Source organism: Hippichthys cyanospilos, chromosome 5 (assembly GCF_059441005.1).
Source record: "Hippichthys cyanospilos isolate Australia breed blue-spotted pipefish chromosome 5, RoL_Hcya_1.0, whole genome shotgun sequence".
Taxonomy (NCBI): domain Eukaryota; kingdom Metazoa; phylum Chordata; class Actinopteri; order Syngnathiformes; family Syngnathidae; genus Hippichthys; species Hippichthys cyanospilos.
This window is the reverse complement of record NC_142373.1, coordinates 8,057,370-8,077,621: the sequence shown is the minus strand read 5'-3', so window position 1 is coordinate 8,077,621 and position 20,252 is coordinate 8,057,370. Positions and strand designations below refer to the sequence as shown.

The 20,252-nt window shown below is 55.9% G+C and overlaps 1 protein-coding gene across 1 annotated transcript; it reads right to left on the bottom strand.

Annotated features, from left to right (window-relative positions):
• Nucleotides 1-12: 12 nt before the first annotated feature.
• LOC148423297 (titin-like) lies at nt 13-20,252 on the bottom strand. The gene is made up of 8 exons (XM_088415006.1): nt 20,180-20,252; nt 19,803-20,099; nt 19,132-19,719; nt 18,721-19,023; nt 1,533-18,626; nt 1,145-1,441; nt 451-1,038; nt 13-356 (listed from the first exon to the last, which is right to left on the bottom strand). Exons 1-8 carry the CDS (start codon nt 20,250-20,252, stop codon nt 13-15), a joined length of 19,584 nt encoding a protein of 6,527 aa, XP_088271132.1.

Sequence of the window (20,252 nt, the reverse complement as noted above, 5' to 3'; positions counted from 1 at the left end):
GCAACAGCGACATTAGCGGTCAAAACGAGCCGGTTCCAGGCGCAGCGACTCACCGCAGGCATCAATCGCCAGCACAGCATCGGAGACCTTGCTGAATTCGCTGACTCCAGCAGCGTTCTCCGCTGCCACCTTGAACTCATAAATGAGCCCGGCGTGAACGCTTGTGACCTTAAAGTGAGCGGCCCGGATGACCGTTCTGTTGACTTTTTGCCACAGGATGCTGTTCCGGTCTTTCATCTGGAGGTGGTAGCCAAATACGTGACTGCCGCCATCTGACTTGGGCTCCTTCCAGGCCACGGTGATGGTCTCCCTGGTCACAGCGGTGATCTCTGGAGTAGAGGGTGCTTCGGGCACGGCTGTGGAACGACAAGGAGTTGGGAGGGAGGTGTCCCAATCAGAAACGAGGGTCAAAGGGCCGAAACGAAACAGTCAAGGGCCCCGGCTACTTACTGTAAGGGAGGCTGATGGCGACAGTTGGTGAGTCGACGTGCTCGCTGATTCCATATCTGTTTTCAGCCCTAATCCTGAACTGGTACTCCAGGCCCGTGGTAAGCTTCTGGATTTTGATGGTGCAGCGAGCCACGGCAGAGGAGACGTCCGTCCAGCTGGCCGTGGTGGTCTCCCTCTTCTGAACGATGTAGTTTGTGATGGGGCTGCCACCCTCGTAAGCAGGCGGGAGCCACTTCAGGCTCGCGCTGTCCTCTGTGATATCAAACAACTCGACGGGTCCCAACGGAACGCCGGGCCTGTCCAGAACCACGATGTTGACAAAGGACTTGGCGGTGCCACTCGAATTGGAAGCAAGGATATCATAACGTCCAGAGTCTCCTGCGATGCTGTCGCGCAACGTGATCTTAATGCTGTCAGGCGTGACCTCCGAGTTGAATCTCATCGTTGACTTGAGTATCACATTGTCCTTGGAGAGAGACACCTTGGGCAGTGGCCTGCCTATCAGCGGAATCTCACATTTGAGGGTGGAGCCAGCTCTGACGTACACCGTGTTGTGGGGGAAGTCCTTCATCACGACCTCGGGAGATTCTTCGGAAAATGGCAAAACGGAATTTCAAACGCGAGAAAACTGAGAACGCTCTCGCACGTTTTTGAAAGTCACGCAAATAGGGTTGAGAAATGGACTCGGACTTACCATGTTGGTCTTTGACCAACACCGGGGTGATCATTTCCTTGACATCACTGAGTCCAGCGTGGTTCTCAGCTCGGACCCGGAAGAAGTACTCCGTGTTCTCTCTCAGACCGGACACTGTGTATTGCAAGGACTTGGTCACGCCGCACTTGACCCACTTCTCCTGGCCTTTCTCCAAGGCTTCCAGCAAATATCCCGTGATCCTGCTGCCTCCGCTCTGCTCCGGTTTGACCCAAGCTAGGGTTATGCTCTCCTTGGTCACATCGGTCACACCGAGCTTCGCCGGTGGACTCGGTTTTTCTGGAGAAACAGACGAGTGCGTTATTCTGATCTGGTATGGTCGCATCGTGAAAAGCATTACTCTGTAGCGACAAGAACAAAAGTTTAATACCTGTGATCTTGGTTCCTTCTTTAGTCTCAGCAGGAACTCCGGTGCCGTATTCATTCTCGCCGGTCACTCTGAAGTAGTAGACTTGGCCCTCTTGCAGATCTGATACCTTGTATGTCAATCTATGGCACGTGTCTGTCAACTGAGTCCAGCCCTTCTTACTGGCCTCACGAATATCCAGTAGGTAGTTCTTCACTGGTCCGCCTCCTTCATTCTCTGGCGTATCCCATGTCACGGTTGCAGAGTTCCTGGTCACGTCCTTGACCGAAACGCTTGCCGGCGGGCCAGGAGAATCCAGTACTCTGACATTGAGGGCCAACGAGGCGGTACCAGCAACGCTGGACAAGGTGATTGTGTATTTTCCAGAATCGTTGCGAGTGGCTTTCTCTAATGTGATTGACGTGAAGGTGTCTGTGGTGTCAATGACGGCTCGAACCCTGAGGTCCACATCTGGCTTGCTCCAAGTCACGCTGGGAATTGGTTTTCCTCGGAAGGGCACCGTCATGGTAAATGAGCTGCCGTCCTTCACAATGAGAGTTTTCCTCATGTCATTGCTGATGTCAAAGACGGGCTCCTCTTCCCGTTCCTTCGCCAGCTGTTTGTCAGACTCTGGACTGGGCTCGCTGACTCCAATCTTGTTGAGGGACCTGACCACAAACACATACTCTGCACCGGGCGTCAGTCCCACTACTGTGAACTCTGTATTCTTGGTGTTGTGGACACCGACTGTCCATTCGTCGTCCAAAGTGTTTCGGTATTCCACTCGGTAACCGGTCACAGGTGCGCCCCCGTCGAAGAGTGGTTTGTTCCAGCACACGGTGACAGTGGTCTTGGTTGAGTCAATGATCTTGGGCTTGGCCGGTGGGGAAGGCAAGAACTGGGGATCTTCCGCCTTGGTGAGCGGACAGGCAAGGCTGGGAGCGCTGAGCCCGGCAGCGTTCTCGGCGAAAACTCTGTATTCATACTCACAGCCCTCTCGAAGGTGCGATGCTTTGACTCTGAGGTCATAAACCGGTTTCTTGTTAACGCGGCACCAGCGGAGGCCGGTCTTCTCTCTCTTTTCAATGACATAGCCAGCGATGCTGCTGCCACCGTCAGAGACGGGTCTTTCCCAGCAGATGGTCATTGCCTCACTCGTAACCGAGGTAACCTGAACATTAGTGGGAGCGGTGGGGACTGTGAACGGATCCGTGGCCTTGGTTGGCTCACTTTCAAGGGCCTCGCCATCCCCATATTTGTTGACTCCTCTGACTCTGAAGATGTACTCATTTCCTTTAAGCAGCTTGGTGACTTTGCAGGTGGTGGCCTTCATTTCACCGTGGACCAGAGTCCAAGCCAGTCGGCTAGTCTCTCGTTTTTCGACAATGTAATGGATGATATCGGCGCCGCCGTTCTCCCGAGGGGGGCCCCAGGTCAGGGTGCATTTTTCTGCCGTGAGGCCAGTCACAGCCAAGGGTCCCGAAGAAGGTCCGGGCCTGTCCAGAACCTTGCAGTTGATAGCCACCGACCTGGTTCCCGCCACATTGTGCAGGGTCAAGACGTACTGGCCAGAGTCCCTCCTGATAGCATCCCTTACCAGCAGGCTCGTTGCGAAGTTGGTGGTGGTGATTTCACATCTGGCTTTGGCCTCGAGCTCCTTTCCATCTTTAGACCACGACACGACCGGAAGTGGCCGCCCGGTGGTTTCGGCGTCGATTTGAATGATTTCTCCTGCTTTAATGACAAGTAGTTGTCGGAACTTTTCTTCCAAGATGATTGTGGGTGGATCTACATCATCTTTGACTGTTACAGGGCCGGTATTCTCAGAAGGAGCACTTAACATCTCGGCAGAATTCTTAGCGATGACGTGGAAGTCATACTGGACGTCCTCGGTTAAGCCTGTGACATCAAAGTAGGTGTCCTGCAGGTTGGTGAAGTTACACTTCAGCCAGCGTCCATTTGGAATCTCCTTGCGTTCAACGATGTAGCCGGTAATCTTGGTTCCACCATCATGTTCGGGCCTCTCCCAGAAGAGGGAGACCGAGGTCCTTGTGATGTTGGTGACTCTAAGGTTGCGAGGAGCTTCGCACGGATCCCTCGCCGCCACTGGATCACAGGCCTTGGAGCCCGGACCGATGCCAGCGATGTTCTCTGCATAGACTCTAAACTGATAGAGCAAGCCTTCCTCGATACCGGTCATCTTAAACTGGCTCTCAGTCAAAGGGCCTCTGTTCACCTTAGTCCAAAGGATGCTGCTTTGGTCTTTGCATTCAATGTGATATCCGGTAACGGGGCTTCCGCCGTCCCTGACCGGTCGGTCCCAGACAACAAGCATGGCGGACTTGTTAGCGTGGGAAACACGGACGTTGACTGGAGAGCCCGGAGGCTCGAATGGATAACGGGCAACCACGGGGGGAGAATCAACAAAGTGACTCTTGCCGTACCGATTCTCAGCCGCAACACGGAACTGATACTCTGTTCCCTGAGTGAGGCGGGACACTTTAATTGAAGTCCTGGCAACAGTCGCAGACACGATCTGCCAGACGGTTGTGGTCGTGTCCCTTTTTTCCACCACGTAATTATTGATCTGGCACCCGCCGTCGTAGCTGGGAGCATCCCAAGACAGCGAGACGAAGTCAGCGCTCACCTCATCCACATTAACGTTGCCGGGCGGGCCCGGTTTGTCCAGGATGATCACGGAGATTTCACCTGTCGCCGTGCCCACCGCGTTAGTGAGGACGACCTCGTACTTTCCTACGTCTTCCCTGGCGGCATCCTTGATGGAGATTTTAGACGACGTCTGTGAGGTGAGAACGTTGACTCGAGTCGTCTGCTTCAGCACTTGGCCATCCTTCTTCCAGGACACTTCAGGCTGAGGCCTGGCCTTGAAGGGAACGTCAATCTTCAGGTCGTCTCCAGCTTTAACGCTGTACGTATTGAACAGCAGGTTGACGGAGGGTTGCACCGCGACGTCCGTCACAATCACGGGGTCGGCTAGAGGTTTGGGGTCACTCCTACCCTTGTCGTTCACTGCGCTAATCCGGAAAAAGTACTCCTCGTCGGTTGCGAGGCCCTCAATCGTGGCCTCTAGCGCTTTAACTTCGCTGCACAAACTCCAACCTTCGTCGCCATAGGGCTGCATCTCCACAACGTAGCCGGTAATTTTGCTGCCGCCGTCGTGGTCGGGTTTCTCCCAGGACAGAGTGACTGTGTGACGAGTCACGTCCAACAGCTGAACTCTGCCGGGAGGCAACGGAGCCTCGGAAACCTTGACTTGTTCCGTGAAGGCAGGCAGACCCACGCCAAATTCATTCACAGCCAGCACTCGGAAGTAATACCGGCCACCCTCCTGTAGGTCGGAGATCATGTAGGAGTTCCTCACGCAATTGGTGCTCACGCTGGTGAAGGCCATTCTCTTCTGCTCTCTCTTCTCCACAACATAATGAGATATCTTCGCCCCGCCGTCAATAAGGGGAGGCTCCCAGGAGAGAGACACGGAATTTCTTTTCACATCTTTCACCTCCAGGTTTGTCGGGGCACTGGGCGAGTCCAGTACTCGGACGTTGACAAAGGCCGATTTAGAACCGCTCATGTTCTCCAGCGTCAGTACGTATTTGCCGGTGTCAAATCGGTCAACGTTGTCAATCACCAGCATGGTGTAGGAGCTCGTCACCTCAATCTGGGCACGCTCATTCAGGGCACCATCGGCCTTCGACCACCGGACCTCCGGCTCCGGCTTCCCTCGGATGGTGACGAATAGGCGCAAGGACGCCGTCGCCCTGACGTTGACCATCTTTCTTAGATCGCAGTCCAATTCGATCTCGGGAGCCTCCAGCTTCTCGGCGGCGACGACAGAGCCGGGCAGGTCTACGTGCTCTCCCACCCCCTCGCAGTTGACGGCGCAGATGCGGAAGTTGTATTCGGCGTTCTCCCTGAGTTTTTTCACTGTGTAGCTTGTGTCCTGCACACCGGTGTGCGGGGTGCAAATGACCCACTCATCCAGCGCGGCCTCCTTCAGTTCAACAACGTAACCACTGATGGGCGCTCCGCCATCATATATAGGCCGAGTCCAGGTCAAGGAGACGGTGGTGCTGGAATGGTCAGTCACCTTGGGGTTGTTTGGCGGTCCCGGGGGGTAAACGGCATCACATGCCTTAATGTACTGAGTGGGCCCGCTGGGCGTGCCCACGCCAGCTGCGTTCTCAGCGGAGACCCTGAATTCATAGGAGTGGCCTTCAGTGAGACCCGTGCACCTGAACCTCAGGTCGGTCAGCCGCTTCTTGTTGCATTTGCTCCATCGGATGCCATCTTTGTCCCGTTTTTCAAGGACGTAGCCCTCGATCTCAGCACCTCCGTTGCTCTCAGGCCTTTCCCAGGTAAGCACAATGGAGTCTCTGGTGACGGCGCCGGCCTCTGGAACGGACGGGGCACTCGGAGCAGTGAACGGATTGCGCGCGACCACCGGCTCGGACTCGAGCGGCTCCCCGACTCCGTATTTGTTCACGGCCGTGACTCGGAAGATGTACTCATTTCCGGGCAGCAGTTTGGTGACTTTATAGCTGATGGCTTGAATCTTGGGCTCCACCATAGTCCAGGACAAACGGCTGGTTTCTCTTTTCTCAATGACATAGTGGGAAATGCTGGCCCCGCCATCCTGCGAGGGATGGTTCCAATGCAGGTAACACTTTTCAGCGGTGACGCCCTTGACCTGGAGCGGGCCATCCGGTGGGCCGGGCCTATCCAGGACCTTAACGTTAACTGGGGCCATCTTGACCCCGCCAACATTCACGAGTTTGAGAACAAAGTGTCCTCCGTCCGTTCGGATGCAGTCTTTCACTGTCAAGACGGTGCGCGTGAGCGTGGTCTTGATCTCCATTCTCGGCGTGGTCTTGTCAATCTCCTTTCCGTCCTTTACCCAGATCACCTCAGGCAGAGGCTTGCCGGTGTAGTCCGCATCAATGACGAAACTCTCACCAGCAGGGACAACCGTTAGGTCCTTGAACTTGGAGTCCATGGTTACCTCGGGGGCCTCAATTTCATCTTTGGCAGTTATTTCACCGGTGCTGGGGGAGGGACGGCTGGACATTCCCGCCGCGTTCTTGGCGACGACTCTGAATTCATAAACGCAGTCCTCGGTCAGGCCAGTGAGCGTAAACTGGGTGCCGATGATGTTGGTAAAGCTGGCCTTCATCCAGCGAGCGTCGGGGTGTTTCCTCCTTTCGATCAGGTAGCCGGTAATCACGCTGCCCCCGTCGTACGGCGGGGCGGTCCAGCGAAGCGTCACGTGGTTCCGCGTTATTTCGATGGCCTCGGGGGTACCTGGCGGGTCGCAGGGATCCCGAGCCACCGCGCTCTCCGAGACCTTGCTGACCGGACTCAGGCCCGCAATGTTTTCGGCGTAAACCCTAAACTCGTACTCGATGCCCTCCTCCAATTCCGCAGTCTTGAAGCGTGGATCGGGGATGAGAAGCTTGTTGAGTCGAGTCCACAAGAGGCTGTTCTTCTCCTTCCTGTCCAGATGGTAGCCAAGAATGGGACTGCCACCATTGTTTGCGGGTGGCTTCCACTCCACGATCATGCTGTCCTTGGTTGCGGCAATCACGGCTGGCGTTGGGGGCGCATCGGGCACACCGAACGGATACTGAGCCGTGACTTGTGGCGAGACGATAGCAGAGCTCTTTCCGTACCTGTTCTCGGCGGACACCCTGAACTGATATTCCACACCGGTCTTGAGGTTGCTGACCTTAATAGTATTCCTGGCGATGGTTGCGGACACAATCTGCCAAGCCGTCGTGGTGGTGTCTCTCTTCTCCACAATGTAGTTGTTTATCTGACAGCCGCCGGTATACGTGGGCGGTTCCCAGGAGAGCGTCACATAATTGGAGCTCACCTCCTCAATCTTCACGGGCCCAGTGGGCGGGCCGGGTTTATCCAGAACGATGACAGTAATCTCTTCGGTGGCAGTTCCGACATTGCTGGTGGCCGTGACCGTGTATTTGCCCGAATCCTCCCGCTTTGCGTCTTTGATGCGTAACTTTGTGGACGCGGCCGTAGCAGATACGTTGAGTCGAGTTGTCTCTTTAAGAGCCTGGCCTTCTTTCTTCCACTCCACTTTAGGAGGCGGACGGCCAGTCACGGGAATCTCGATCTTCAAATCCTCACCGCTTTGCAAACTGTACGTGTCGAACGTCAACTTGAATCCGGGCAGCGTGGTCAGATCCTCGGCTATGACCGGCGCGGCGAGGGGCCTCGGGTCGCTCTTCCCCTTGTCATTGAAGGCGGATACTCTGAAGAGATACTCGTGCCCGGCACTGAGGCCTGTGACTGTGCCTTCGCAGCTTTTGCTTGTGGCGGCCACCACCCATTCCTCGGAGTCCATGGTTTGCATCTCGACGTAGTAACCGATGATCCTGCTGCCTCCGTCGTGCACCGGCTTCTCCCACGACAGCGAGGCGGTTGTTCTGGTGACTTCGGTTAAGGTGACTTTCCCAACGGGCAGAGGAGGCTCGGAGGTCTTGACGGAGTCTGTCGTCTCGACCGGAAGCCCCACGCCAAACTCGTTTTCCGCGAGGACCCGGAAATAGTAGATGGTTCCCTCCGCGAGGCCAGTCACTCGGTAGCTGGTCTTTGTGCACTTGCTATCTACGTTGGCGTAAACCTTCCTGTTGGCCTCGCGCTTTTCAACCAGGTAATTCTTGATTCTCGCACCGCCGTCGATGAGAGGCGGCTCCCAACTTAGGGTGACGCTCTCCCGTTTAATATCTTTGACAGTGAGGTTCGCTGGCGCACCTGGAGTGTCCAGAACTTTGACAGACACAAATGCAGATTTGGTGCCAGCGCTATTCTGCAGAGTGAGGACGTATTTCCCGGCATCGTGTCTGTCACAGATATCGACGGAGAGCTGTGTGTAGTCTTCTCCCGTCTCGAGTTGAACTTTACTGGGCAGCTCACCGTCCTCCTTGGCCCAGCTGACCTCGGGCGTGGGACGGCCCTTGAACGGAATGCAAATTCTCATGGAGGCTCCTGCGCGGACAATAATTCCCTTCCGGAGTTCCGCGTCCAGAATCACCTCGGGCGCATTCATTTTGTCCACGGGAGTAACCGTGCCCAGGACTTCGGTAGGTTCCCCGATGCCCAGCTTGTTGATGGCACAGACGCGCACTTTGTATTCCTGGTGCTCGACCAGCTTGGCGATGGTGAACTTGGCGACAGCTACTCCGGAGGGCGGCGTGCAAATCGTCCACTCCTCCTCATCGGCCTTTGTGATTTCAACGGCGTAACCTTGAATCTCACAGCCGCCGTCGTATATGGGCCTGTGCCATGCCAGACTTATGGAGTCCTTTGTGGTGTCTGTCACATGAAGGTTGGTGGGGCTCCCAGGCTCAAAAGTGGGGTCACAGGCTTTCAGGTAAGGTGTGGCAGAGCTCGGCTGACCCATACCAGCTGCGTTTTCGGCGGATACCCGGAATTCGTATTCATGATCCTCAGTTAGTCCCGTCACTCGGAAGCGCAAGTCTGTTACCCTGCGCTTGTTGCACTTGGTCCACCTTATTCCGGCCCGATCTCTCTTTTCCACGACGTAACCCACAATTTCACTGCCTCCGTCGGTCTGAGGGCGGTTCCAGCAGACAGTCATTGAGTCCCTGGTGACGTTGGTGACCTCGATCTCCCGGGGCGCGGCAGGCGGGACGAAGGGATTCCTCATGATGACCGGAGCCGACTCCAGAGGCTCACCCTCGCCGTATTTGTTGACCGCCATGACCCTGAAGATGTACTCGTTGCCCTTCAGGAGCTTGGTGACCTTGAACATGGTGGCGCCGCAGTCACTGGAGACCACAGTCCATGCCAGGCGGCTCGTCTCCCTCTTCTGTATGATGTAGTGAGAAATGCCGCCGCCTCCGTCGTGCCTCGGCGGAAGCCACGACAGGGAGCATTTCTCCTCTGTGACATTGCTGACGGTAAGGGGCCCCTCTGATGGACCCGGTCTGTCGAGGACCTTTACACTGAACGGAACAGTCTTGCTGCCTGCCACGTTGGTCAGCACCAGTGTGTATTGGCCGCCGTCCACTCGGATGGCGTCCTTCACGACGAGAAGCGCTTTGAAGTCGGTGTTCTTAATCTCAGCTCTGGCAGAGGTTTCCACTTCGACCTCGCCCTTGAACCACTGGGCTGTGGGGATGGGCTTTCCCTCCACTTTGGCCTCCAGACTGAATGTGTCCCCAGCGTCGATGACGAGGGTTTGGTTGTACATGGCGTCTGTCTCACACTTGGGCGGGTCAACTTCATCTATTGCCGTGATGGATCCAGTGCTCTCGGACGGCTTGCTGACAGCTCCGGCCGCATTCCTCGCAACGATCCTGAAGTCGTACTTGCTGTTTTCTGTCAAGCCGGTCACTGTGAATTCAAGTTCCGTGACATTTGCAAAGCTAGCTTTCATCCACTTTCCTTCAGGCAGGTCACGTTTCTCCACGACATAGCCAGTGATCAGACTTCCGCCGTTGTACTGCGGGGCCGTCCACCTGAGCTTGACCGAGTGCCTTGTCACGATCAGTGCCACCGGACAGCCGGGAGGATCGCAGGGGTCGCGGGCCACACAGACCTCCGAGACCTTACTGCACTTCCCGATGCCGACAATGTTCTCCGCGTAGACCCTGTATTCATACTCAATGCCCTCCTCCAGGGGGGTGGACTTGAACCTGCAGTCTTGGATGAGGGTCTTGTTGATCCTGGTCCAAAGTATGCTGTTCTTCTCCTTCCTTTCAAGGTGGTAGCCCAAGATAGCGCTGCCCCCGTCAGATGGAGATTTGTGCCACTCCACTACCATGTAGTCTTTTGCGTACGAAGACACAAAGGGTGTGCCCGGTGGCCCGGGTTCTTGGAAGGGATACTGCGCCACGACCGGGTCCGAATCGATGGCATAACTCTTGCCATACCTGTTCTCGGCGTAGATTCGGAATTGATATTCAGCGCCGGTCTTGAGGTTGCCGACTTTGAGCGTTGATCTGGCCACCGTGGCAGACACCACCACCCAGTTGGTGGTGGTCGTATCTCGCTTCTCCACCACGTAGTTTGATATTTGGCAGCCGCCGGTATAAGTGGGCGGTTCCCAGGTCAGTGTGATGCTCTCTGCACTGACATCCTCTAGTTTGACGGGTCCCGTGGGTGGGCCGGGCTTGTCCAAAGTGATGACCTCAACGGTGGCTTCCTTGGTTCCGAGATCGTTGGCAACAGCAATGCTGTACATGCCTCCGTCCTCTCTGGCGGCGTCCTTTATCGTGAGTGCGGTCTGATGTGCCGAGTCTGTGACATTTACTCTGGTGGTCTGCTTGAGGACGACCCCGTCCTTGGACCAAGAGACGGTGGGCTTGGGGTGCCCTGCGACAGGCACTTCAATCTTGAGGTCGTGTCCCACCTGAACACTGTAGCTGCTCATTTTAGGTCTGACGGCCGGCTCAATCACGAGATCCTTAGCGACAACCGACTGAGCCAGCTGCCTGGGATCGCTCCTGCCTTTGTCGTTGACGGCGACCACTCGAAACTGATACTCTTCTCCCTTAAGCAGGTTACTGACCAGGGCCTCGGTCGCCTTCCCACTGGCGCAAACAGACCACGAGTCGGTGTCTGCTGGAGCCAGCTCGACTTCATAGTGACTTATCCTGCTGCCCCCGTCGTGCGTAGGCTTCTCCCACGTCAAGGTGACGGTACTGCGCGTGACATCGATAAGGCTGACTTTACCAGGGGGTTGCGGCTTCTCGGATATCTTGATTGGGTCGATGGTTTTGGCGGGAAGACCGACACCATACTCATTCTCGGCCAGCACTCTAAAGAAGAATATCCCACCCTCTGGGAGAGGTTCCACCTTCCATGTCATCTTATTGCAGATGGTGACAGGAGAGTAAACCTTCCTGGTGCTCTCCCGCTTCTCCACGATGTACTGCTTGATCTTTGAGCCGCCGTCGAGGAGCGGAGGCTCCCATGTCAGAGTGACCGAATCCTTGGTAATCTCTTTCACCAGGAGGCTACTGGGTGGACCCGGGGAGTCCAGGACTCTGACGCTGATGAAGGCAGACTTTACTCCGCTGGCATTCTCGGCAGTAAGCGTGTATTTGCCGCCGTCAAATCTGTCCACGTTCTCAATCACGAGTGACGCATAGCTATCTGTGTTATCGATTTGAGCTGTCTCTTTAAGTTCCCCGTCAGACTTGCCCCATTTGACCTCGGGGGCCGGGCGGCCCCTTACGGGAACAAAGAGCCTAAGTGTGCTTGCGGCTCTGATGTTGATCGTCTTTCTCATATCAGCATCCAGGTCCAGGTCCGGCGCCTCGAGCTTCTCCTCCAGCGTGATTTTTCCTGGGAAATCAGCCTGCTCACCGACGCCGACTTTGTTGACGGCGCACACCCTGAACTGATACTCGTGCTTCTCCAGGAGCCTTGTCACCGTGAACCAGGTTTCCGCAATCCCGGAGGAAGGCGTGCACATGAACCACTCATCTGACGCACTGTTGCACGCCTCTACAATGTAGGCCTTGATCTCGCAGCCACCATCATAGATGGGTTTACCCCAGGTCAGGGAAACAGTGGACCTGGAGGTGTCCACCACCTTGGGATTGTTCGGCGGGCCCGGTTTGAAGATGGGATCCAAAGCTTTGTAATAGGTCGTCGGAGGACTGGGCGTTCCCGTGCCGGCGGCATTCTCGGCAGATACCCTAAATTCGTAGCTGTGGTTTTCGAGGAGGCCGGTAACCCTGAAGCGGAGCTCGCTCACATTGCGCTTGTTGCACCTTGTCCACCTAACGCCGTCCTTGTCGCGTTTCTCCACAACATAGCCTTGGATGGCGCTGCCGCCGTCGTCGCTTGGTCGTTCCCAGGTGACCACCATGGAGTCTTTGGTTATCGTGGGGACGTCCACCCCTGTTGGTGGGTTGGGAGTGACAAACGGGTTTCTGGCAATCATGGCCTCGGACTCCAGAGGCTCGCCGACTCCATATTTGTTGACCGGAATCACTCTAAAGATGTACTCGTTGCCAGGAAGAAGCCTGGTGATCTTCAGGTTGAGAGTCTGAACTTTCTGTTCCACTACCGTCCAAACCAGTCTGCTCGTCTCTCTCCGCTCAACGATGTAATGGGATATGTCACTACCGCCGTCCTGCAAAGGCGGTTTCCAGGAAATGGAGCATTTCTCACTCGTGACACCGTAGATGGAAATCGGGCCCTCGGGTGGACCTGGCCTGTCCAGGACTTTGACGTTAATGTTCACAGATTTCTCCCCGCCTACATTCTTCACCAGCAAAGTGTACTGGCCTCCGTCAACGCGAACGGCTTCTTTGACGACAACACAGGCTGAGAAGTCTGTGTTCTTCACTTCCAGACGCGCCGCCTCACTCATGACTTGCCCCTCCTTCAGCCAGTGTACCGAGGGTACGGGTTTGCCGGAGATAGCTGCCTCGAGCGCGAATGACTCTCCCGCATGTACAACCACAGCCTGGGAGTATTTGGCATCCAGATCAATTTGCGGCGGGTCCACCTCGTCCCTGGCAGTGATGGCGCCAGTGGAGTCCGACGGTTGACTGCTGACACCCGCCGCATTTTTGGCAATGACGCGGAACTCATAAATCTGATCTTCGGTGAGACCGGTGACCGCAAAAGAAGTCTCGATGACGTTGGCGAAACTGGCCTTCATCCAGCGTCCGGTTCCTTCCTTCTTCTCCACCACGTACCCAATGATTTTTATGCCACCGTCGTACTCAGGCTTGGACCATCGGAGGGTCACCTGGTTTCTGGTTACAATGACAGCCTCCGGCTTGCCTGGTCTGTCACATGGGTCTCTGGCTACCTGCAACTCACTCACAATGCTTGCTTTGCTCAGGCCCACAATGTTCTCAGCATAGACTCTGAACTCATACTCGATACCCTCTTCCAGACCCGCCACTTTGAATCGGGGCTCTGGGATAATCTGCTTGTTCTGCTTCACCCACAAAATGCTGTTTTTCTCTTTCAGCTCTAGGTGGTAGCCCAGGATTGGACTCCCACCATCACCGCTGGGTTTATCCCAAACCACCAGCATGCTCTCCTTGGTGGCTGACTGGATAACCACCGATCGCGGCGAAGCGGGCACGTCAAATGGATACTGAGCCACGATGCTTTCGGACAGCAGCGCAGAGGACTTGCCGTATCGATTTTCCGCGGCAATCCTGAACTGGTACTCGCATCCGGTCCTCAGGCGTACAGCTTTGATGGTGGTTCTGGCCACGGTAGCTGATACGATCTGCCAGGTCGTGGTCGACGTATCTCTCTTCTCCACCACGTAATTGTTGATGCTACAGCCGCCGTCGTACTCCGGCGGGTTCCAGGACAATACCACGCTGTCTGCGGTGACTTCGTCCAGCTTGATTGGGCCGGTCGGAGGGCCTGGCTTGTCAAGGACCACCACGTTTACGTCTGCGGTTGCCTCTCCAGCTGCGTTGATAAGTTTGATGGAATATGTGCCCACATCATCTCTACAGGCCTCTCTAATGACCAGGAGCAGGTTGCTGTCGGCGCTTTCAGCATTGACCCTTGTTGTCTCCTTGAGGGCGACTCCGTCTTTGAACCAAGTTGCCGTTGCTTTGGGACAGGCGGCAAAAGGTACGTCGATCTTCAGGTCATCGCCTGCAAGCACACTAAATGTGCTGAAGGTCAATTTGAAAGTCGGCAGGATAACCAGGTCTTTGGCCACCACGGGCATGCTGAGAGCACGCGGATCGCTGACTCCCTTTTCATTGGTTGCCGAGACACGGAACATGTACTCCTCCCCCTGCGTCAAACCGGTTACAACCGCCTCGTTGGTCTTGACGACCATGACCTGGGTCCACTTTTCGCTGTCGCTTGCCTGCATCTCGACAACGTAGCCGGTGATTCTGCTGCCACCGTCGTGATCGGGCTTCTCCCAGGTGAGTGTGACGCTGGTCCCGGTCACCTCGCGGAGCGACACCTTCCCTGGCGGCAGGGGTCTCTCTGACACCTTGACGGGGTCGAATGTCTCCACCGGGAGGCCGACGCCGTACTCGTTCTCGGCCAAGACCCTGAAGAAGTACATCTTCCCTTCCTCCAGCTCTCCAACTTTCCAGCTAGATTTGTGGCAGTTTGCACAAACGGTGGAATAGGCCTTTCTGGTTGACTCGCGCTTCTCAACAATGTAGTTGCGGACTCTGGAGCCACCGTCGATTAAAGGCGCGTCCCAAATGAGCGAAACCGAGCCTTTGGTAACCTCTTTGATCAGAAGGTTTTGAGGCGCTCCGGGAGTGTCCAGCACCCGGACGTTAACGAAAGCCGTCTTACTTCCAGAGGCGTTTTCCACCGTGACCATGTATTTGCCACCATCAAACCTGTCGACATTTTCAACTTGAAGAGCGGTAAAGGACGGCGTGACTTCAATGTTCGCCTTGTCCAAGGATTCCCCGTGCTCTCTTGACCATTTGACATCGGGCGCCGGCCTGCCTCGAATAGGCACGAAAAGTCTGAGTGTGCCGCAGGCTCTGATGCAGACCACCTTACGGAGATCCGCTCCAAGTTCCACCTCGGGGGGTAGCAACCGGTCTTCAGCTTTCGGAGTTCCGGGCACAGCAGCGGGCTCTCCCACACCTTCGGAGTTGGTGGCACAGATGTTGATTTTGTAGTCCTGGTTCTCTTTCAGGCCAGTGACGGTAAACGAGGTAGCCGTCCATCCCTTTTTAGGAGTGTGGATTGTCCATTCATCCTCTTCAGGCAGGCACGTCTCCACGATGTAGCCAGTGATTTCGGAGCCACCGTCGTAGACGGGCTTATTCCAAGCAAGAGTGATGGAAGACTTGGTTGTGTCTAGGACCCTAGGGTTACCGGGAGGCCCGGGCTGGAAGATGGCGTCCATGGCTTTGTAGAAGGGGCTCGAGGGACTCGGCTGGCTGAGTCCGGCGTTGTTTTCGGCAAAAACTCTGAACTCATACTCGTGGCCCGGTGTGAGGCCGGATGCCTTGAATCGAAGGTCAGTTACAGTCCTTTTGTTGCACTTGACCCAGCGCAGGCCGGTCTTGTCCCTTCTCTCGACGATGTAAGTGTTGATCCTGCTGCCTCCGTCGTGCTCGGGACGCTCCCAGCAGACCACCATAGAGTCTTTGGTAATGGTTGTGACCTCAGGCTGTGAGGGCGGGTCACTGGGGACATAGGGATTGGTGCAGATGACAGGAAGGGACTCCACCGGCTCTCCAATGCCATACTTATTAACGGCCATTACTCTGAAGATGTACTCGTTGCCCTTAAGCAGCTTGGTGACCTTGAACCTGTTGGCCTGGAGATCTGTGGCCACGTTTGTCCAAGCCAACCTGCTGGTTTCACGCTTCTGGATGATGAAGTAGTCAATCTTGGCGCCGCCGTCATGTGTCGGATGCAGCCAGTTGAGGACACATTTCTCCGCGGCGATGTCAGTAACCGTTAATGAATCGGGGGGTCCGGGTCTGTCGAGGACCTTGACGTTGAAAGTGAATTTGGCAAAGCCGCCGGGGTTACTGGCTGTAAGGGTGAATGCGCCGCCATCTCTTCTCAAGGAGTCTTTGTTGATCAGAGTAGTGTGGAAGGCCGACGTCTTGATCTCCAGCTTGCCGGTGTCTTCCAGTTCCTTCCCGTCCTTGGTCCACACCAGTGAGGGGAGGGGCCGACCCGTCGCATCGGCTTCCAGGGTAAACACCTCCCCGGCCATGACGACCACATTGCCACTATAAACGGAGTCGACGTCGAGCCGGGGCTCTTCCACGTCATCCCTGCACGTGATGGCTTCCGAGGGCTGAGAGGGTGCGCTGACAGCCCCGGCCGAGTTGCGAGCAAACACACGGAATTCATAAACCGCGTCTTCAATCAGGCCGCTGACCGTGTAGACCGTGTCGAGGATGTTGTTGAAGTTGGCTTTGAGCCAGCGACCGTTTGGCAGCTCTCTCCTCTCCACAGTGTATCCTGTGATGGAAAATCCGCCGTCCGCCTCAGGTCTGGTCCACGAAATGGTCACCTCGTGTCGGGTGATGTTCAGTGCCAAAGGCCTGCCCGGCGGATCCACCGGGTCCAGGGCATATAACGGGTCAGAGGGTTTGCTGGGTTTGCTGAGACCGGCAAGGTTTTCGGCAATAACGCGGTGTTCATATTCGATTCCGTCGACCAGGCCGGTTGACTTGTAGATGTTTCCCACCACCGGGGCTTTGCTGATCCTTTGCCACAGAATGCTGTTCCTCTCTTTTCGTTCCACGTGGTAGCCCAGAATGGCACTGCCTCCATCCGAGGACGGCTCGTTCCAGCTCAGGGTCATTGCGTCCTTGTTGTAAGACGTGACCCCGGGAGCCCCCGGCTGCCCCGGGACATCAAATGGATACGTGGCCACCACCGGCTCGGAGACAAGGGACGGTCCGACGCCGTATCGATTTTGGGCCTTGACGCGGAACTGATATTCTGTTCCAGTGACTAGCCGGGCCGCCTTAAAAGTGGTGCGTATGACAGTGGCTGCCAACTCCACCCAGGAAGTACCGGTGGTCTCCCGCATTTCCACAATATAATTGTTGATGGGAACACCGCCGTCGTTCTCGGGGGCCTCCCAAGACATAAGGATATAATCGGATGAGATCTCGTCCATCTTAACGGGACCGGTGGGCGGACCCGGAATATCATGGACTAGTACCGTGATGGTATCGGTTACGGTGCCCAGCATGTTCTTGCCCGTCATTGAATACTGGCCTCCATCAGTCCTCTTGATCTCGCCGATGTTCAGAACGGTTGATGTTGCTGTGCTTTCCGTGTTTATTCTTTGCGTCTCTTTCAGAATGCTGTCCCCTTTCTTCCAAGACACGACAGGTCTGGGTTTTCCGAGCACTGGAATCTCTACCTTCACCCGATCCCCAGCCTTGGCGATGACCGTCTTCTGGTAGACGCCACGGAGGTCAAACGACGGCGCTGACGTTTGCTCTTTTATAATTGCCGGCCTGCTCTCACGCGGGTCGCTCCTACCCGAAGCGTTGACTGCCATTATGCGGAAAGTGTACTCCTCTCCCTCGATCAAATTTGTCACCGTGTAGTCCAGGGCCTTGACGGCAGCAACGTGGAGCCACTGCTCAGTGTCCTTCCTCTGGGCCTCGATGACGTAACCCGTGATCAGGCTCCCGCCGTCGTGAAGAGGCTTGGTCCATGCCAAGCTGGCGCTGTCGGCCGCGACGTCAGTGATGTACAGGTTTTCCGGCGGAGAAGGGGCCTCGGATGCCCTGATCGGTTCGGGGGTTTCGGCGGGCTCGCCGACGCCCAGGTCATTTTCAGCAGAGATCCGGAAGTAGTAGTAGGCACCTTCCTCCAGGCCGGTGAATTTGAAAGAGCACTTCTGCCAGTCGGTGCTCAGGACAGTGTAAGCCTTCTTTGTGGCCTCTCTCTTTTCGATGACGTAGTTTTTGATCTTGGAGCCGCCGTCTATGATGGGGATTTCCCACTGAAGGGTAATGCTCGTTTTAGCGATCTCTCTGCCTTTGAGGTTGACCGGGGGCCCCGGAGTGTCCAGAACCCTCACGTTGACGAAGCCCGTCTTCTTTCCGGCGACGTTCTCCAGGCAGAGGTTGTACTTGCCGGCGTCGTATCTAGTGCAATCGGGAATGACCAGCAGGGTGTAAGACTCGGTCGTGTCGATATGCGCGCGCATTTTCAGATTGACGTCGTCTTTGCTCCAGGCGACGTCGGGAACGGGACGGCCTCGGATGGGAACAAAAAGACGGATGGACGTGCGGGCCCTGACGACAAGCGATTTCCGGAGCTCGGCGTCCAGCTCAAAGTCCGGAGCGGACTCCTGGTCCACAAGTTCTGTGACTCCCTCGACCTCTGCCGGTTCACCGATCCCCTCGGCGTTCACGGCTCGGACTCTGAAATGGTATCTGCCTCCCTTCTGCAGCTTTCCAATCACATACACGGTTGCCTTCAGGTGATACTCTGTCTCCGTCTCCCAGTCGTCGTGCCCTTGCTTTTTATACTCCACGATGTATCCGTCCACCGGCAGACCACCGTCATAGTGGGGTCGTCCCCAAGTAAAAGCGGCAGACGTTTTAGTGGTGTCTGTAATCCTCGGGTTGGAAGGAGGGCCTGGTGGATCTGGTGAACAGAGAGAAATAAAAAGGTCAGGAAAAAAAAAAAACCAACAACCTTTCGGTTTCAACGAAATGACAGTCAATCTCCAGCTACGTACACACGATGTCCTTGGTCATCGTCGGACGCGACGGCTCACTGGGTTCTCCGAAACCGGCCTTGTTCTCAGCGGTCACTCTGAATTCGTACTCCACTCCTTCACTCAGGCCTTGCACCTTGAAGCGTAGGTCTGGGACCGTTCTCTTTGAAGCCCTGACCCACCTCATTCCTCGCTTCTCTTTCCTTTCTACAAGGTAGCCCCTTATGTCACTGCCGCCATCCCGCACCGGTCTCTTCCATGAAATGGTGACAGAGTTTCTGCTGACGTTGTCGATCTCAGGGCTCGACGGTGGACCCGGCGGACCTACGGACGGAATGAAGGTTGTCGTCGTCAGCGATGAAAATTGACATGACAAAAACAGGAAGGTTTTGATTAGCACCTTGAAACAAGCACAATAGCGGCTAAACTCACAATAACTGTCGACCATTTTGACTGGACCAGACAGGCTGGCGTCTCCGGTGCCGTACTGGTTGACGGCAGACACCCGGAAGATGTACTCGTTGCCTTTGATCAGTTTGCTGGCCACGCATCTGCAGTCCATGACGTTTTCAGCCAGCTTCGTCCACTGTAGTCGACTGGTCTCTCGCTTCTCAAGGATGTAAGACTTGATGGCGCAGCCTCCGTCCTCCTCTGGTGGGAGCCAGGTCAGGGTGCACTTTTCTGCGGAAATGTTACTGGCCACGATGGGGCCCGGAGGTCCCGGAACATCCAGAACCTTCACTTTGACGTGTTCTTCTGCGATGCCAAACGGGTTACTGGCGGTGATGGTGTACTCTCCGGTGTTCTTCCTGCTGGCGTACTTGATGGCCACGCTGGAGGAGGTCGGCGTGCTAGCGATGGCGACAACGTCTGAGTTCTTGAGCTCGCGGCCGGCCTTTGACCAGACGGCGGTGGGCGGAGGTTTGCCGACAATCTTGGAAGCAGAGACCACGATCGTATCTCCCGCCCGGACCGATAAGCCGTCCTTCGTGTCCGGGTCAATGGTGATGCTCGGGGGTTCTGAGAAACGACAGGATGCAAAACGTTACACCGCGGGCTGGAACACTTCCAACCAACGGTGACCGCGGTCCCAATAAGCTTACCGTACTCATCCTTGCACGTTAACAGATCGGTGGGCTCTGAGGGAAGGCTGATAGCACCGGCCGAGTTTTTGGCCCTCACTCGGAATTTGTACTGAGCTCCCTCTGTCAGGTCAGTGACGGTGAAGGCGCACGCTTGAATGTTGACATGGTTCGCCTTCATCCAGGCCTTGCCGCCGGCCGCTTGCTTCTCTACCGTGTAGCCAGTCAGTTTGTAACCGCCATCGTATTTGGGTGGGGTCCACATAAGAGTGACCGACGTTCTGGTGACATTAATGACGTCGGGCTTGCCGGGAGGATCTGACAGAACGCAAAGACGTGAGCGCAGATGCAAAGGTGCGCTAAAAAAGTCCACCGACCGATGAAGAATCGACACTCACCGATGGGATCCAGAGCAACGACGGCTTCGGTCGCTCTGCTGGCTTTCCCGAGGCCGGCTACGTTCACGGCCAT